We start from the raw sequence: 3,626 nt of genomic DNA, 5'->3' as shown, positions 1-3,626 counted from the left end.
ACAAGAAGAACGTTTTAAAAACTCTCCACAAATAAAAGCTGCAGTTTAAAGTGTTAATAAAAGTATCTGATGTAAGAACCCAGTCTGACCCACAAGAACCCTGTCCAGCAACACGTCCGGGGCCTCGTGCACACATTCACACTCTGGTTCTTACATCAGATACTTTTATTAACACTTTAAACTGCAGATTTTAACAAGAAGAACGTTTTAAAAACTCTCCACAAATAAAAGCTGCAGTTTCACTCTCAACTTCTGCACTTCCTTTGATACAGAACTTTACGAACTGTTTTTATGTGACTCTTCCTGTCCAGTGCCCTGAGACACTTGATGGATTTGGAGCTGTACAAATAAACTGAACTGAAGTGAAATATTGATTAATGGACAGTTTTTATGTCAAACTGAACAACAATCGGATCAACCTCAAACACTTCTTTATAGGGGTTTAAAAAATGTGTGTGTGTGTGTGTGTGTGTGTGTCGCTGTATTTTGTTACCTTTGCTGTTGGTGCTTCAGCAAGACGAATAAAGAGTTTGTTGATACCTGGAACTGGGCTGAAAGAGTAGATGAAGTGACTGTCCTGAAATATTGAAGAAAAAAGACAATTACAACAAGGATTGGTAGATTAGCATGTGATCATTAATGTTTGCTTAAAACAAACAAACAAACAAACAAACAAACAAACAGTCCATCTAAACTTGACTAGAGAGGTTTTATCAGATCTTTGTGCTGTCCTGTGCAGGATTTAAACTCTGCCCCGTTACATGAGAAACATCGACGGCTCTAATAAATAAATCGACTGTAGACAGAAACACTTGTTGGTGAAAAATTGACAAGAAATTAAATAGATTTTGTAAGAGGATGCACACTTTCTATCTTGACAGATTCTGGTTGTACAAAATGTTTCTCAAACTAGTTTTTATTTGTTTTGATGAACCTGACCAAAAAAAAAAAGTCTGAGGCCCAGCAGGAATCCAGACCACCCACTGAGTTTTGGACTGCGACTCTTAATAATAATAATAACTTTTATTTATAATGCACTTTACATTCACAGAGATTCTCAAAGTGCTACAAAGAGTGAACATCAGGTAACATCAGGATAAACGCAACGAGAGGAAAAACCACCAGGAGGAGAACGCCTCAGAATGAACACATCGAAAACTTCAAATGCACAAAATGCAGATGTAGTGAACTCGGCCTCCGACCAAAACCTGCCTCTGAAGACCTTCATGGGACAGGAACTGTTATTTCATTGATTTGAATCCAGAAATACAAATTAGCTCATCCAGAGACTTTCTAATTGTATCCTGAACTAATCAATTGAAAGAACACTCTCTTTTTATATTATCATCACTATTTTACAATATCTTGATAATCAAAAGTGTGTTTAGTTCAAACCATTTCTAAATGTTGAAGTGAACCACTCATTTTAAATCAACTGTGAAACAGTATTAATGATTTTTTAAACCTCATTCAAAGTAGAAATCAAGTTAAATGTCTATTTTACAAAGTAATTATGCATTTTTTGATCTTCTTTTTGAAATTAGAAGAGTGATGTTGGTCAAAAGTTGGAGACAGTCGCAAACAAGTTTATTGGAACGAGCTGTCGTGTTTTTAAACCTCTCAGACAGTAAACAAGAAAACTGGCACCTGTAAGTCTGTCATTTCTCCAAAATATTTTCTCGTCTGTAACTAACCGTTCTCAAAACCGTTCTCAAAGCTGTTTTCTCGACTTGTAATGACCCTTTGATGTCACTAAAACCACACCCCTGTTGGTTCCTTCAACCAATCAGGACTTCCTAAAAGTGACCGGAATCATAACTCTTTAAGAGTCCCTCTTAGTTCCGTGAGTTCCGTTAGTTCTGCTGGTTCTGATGGAGTTCGGCTGGAGTTCTTCTGAGTCTCGGAGTACTGTGGAGTAGTTCTGGAGTTTTTCCACTGCTGAGTGGAACTTCGGACTCAGTTTTCCAGGCTGATGGAGTCATCCATCTCTGCAGGAGCCACGACGCCTCGCTGTGGCTCCACCCGGTGAATGCCCTATAACTGCTGAGGAAGTTTGTTCTGTGGAACGGAGTATCTCATGACTTCTGCCGAGTCGCAGCCGCCCTGAGGAGACACTGAAAGGTAGCGTGCCAGGGACCTCTTGACCGCAGCTGACCCATCCTCCGCCAAGGTAAAGAGTCGTCACGAGCTTCACTACCAGTGTACCACGGGTGAACTGCGCTTGTTGTTCTGGTCTACAGACATACATCTTCATCCATCTTTTCTCTCCATTCAAACTCCTTCATTTCCCATCTTTAAAACTCTTCTATCTTGCCAGTAATTAATCCAGATATCTACAGAAATGTCTGTTGTTTTTATTAAGTAAAACGTGCCAAGTTTTATTAATCAGAACCAGATCAGTCTAATCAAGTGTACAATGTTTTGATGTTAAATTTTGATTCTGTTAATAAATGACCGCATTTATTTTGATGGGTCAAAGAAAATTAACGTCTCATGTCACTGATTAGACCATCTACAACACAGTATCTCTGTCACATATCTGTCAAGTAACTCGAAAAAGAGAGAACCCGTTATTAAAATTCATTTTGTTCTGTTACTTGAAAATTAATATGTCTGAAATAATTGTTTGAAAAAAGGGGCAGATAAAATAAGATTTTTTCTTCTTTCTGCTGCCTTTCATTTTAATTTTTTTTGTATCTTTTTATATATTGTTATGGAATTGTTTTGTACTTTTTAAAAATGAATAAACTTCATACCATACCATACCAAAAATAAAATATGACTGTAGTGGAGCTCGAAGCTAACCTAGCCTTTTAGCATACTACACAGATAAAATACTCAAATAAGAACTATGGGAGATAAAAAAGTACAGTGATTACGATGGGAAAGCTGCACATGTTTAGGTCATACATTAAAAATAATAAATTTCATGCGTGAGATGTCATGCTCCAAGTATGTGCTGCGAATGACTCTCAGGTACTACCACATCAAACTCTGCCACAGTATTTGTGAAACCTACCTACTTCGGCCCTATTTACACGGACATGACGGGGGGAGACGTAGGTTTTTTCGTATGTTAATTAGAGGAAAAGATCTGCGTGGACACGGACAGATGTAATGTTTACATGGATCCGGAGGAATCTGCATTAATCAAAGGAGTGACAGCCTGAACTAGGGCTGGGACTTATCATATCATTCACGATAATATCAGTAAAAAAAAGCTTGCCCGGGCAAAAAAGTGATGATATTAGGGCTGCAACTAACGATTATTTCAATAATCGATTCGTCGGCCGATTATTTTTTCGATTAATCAGAAAAGAAAAAAAAATTCTACGTTTTAATTTCCACCCCTTTATTCCAAAATTGAACATTTGACTGACATAGCAATTCACACAAAAACAGGTTGCTATTTGACTACTGTGTTAATAAAATATTGAATAATAAAAAATAAAAGTTAGTCAAATAGCTTAAAAAATAAATGTACACAAAAATATATACAAATTATCTTTATACCTGCACAATATGTAGCTACTTTGTAAAATGTGTGATTGAGAGAAGAGTGTAACCTGGATTAAAAGAGTGGATTATTGTAACCTGGATTAAAAGTGTGGATTATTGTAACCTGG

The 3,626-nt window shown here is 36.9% G+C and overlaps 1 protein-coding gene across 1 annotated transcript in view; it reads right to left on the bottom strand.

The window, feature by feature from the left end:
- Window positions 1–3,626, bottom strand: part of mphosph8 (M-phase phosphoprotein 8) — a 133,239-nt gene that overhangs the window by 2,693 nt on the left and 126,920 nt on the right. Inside the window, exon 13 of the mRNA XM_037687109.1 lies at window positions 494–577. Within this exon, the coding sequence (XP_037543037.1) occupies window positions 494–577 (84 nt within the window). The remainder of the gene's footprint in view (window positions 1–493; window positions 578–3,626) is intronic.

Source organism: Nematolebias whitei, chromosome 13 (assembly GCF_014905685.2).
Source record: "Nematolebias whitei isolate Nwh7 chromosome 13, NemWhi1, whole genome shotgun sequence".
Taxonomy (NCBI): domain Eukaryota; kingdom Metazoa; phylum Chordata; class Actinopteri; order Cyprinodontiformes; family Rivulidae; genus Nematolebias; species Nematolebias whitei.
Note: the sequence above shows the minus strand (reverse complement) of the source record. Positions and strands in the feature narration are given on the sequence as shown.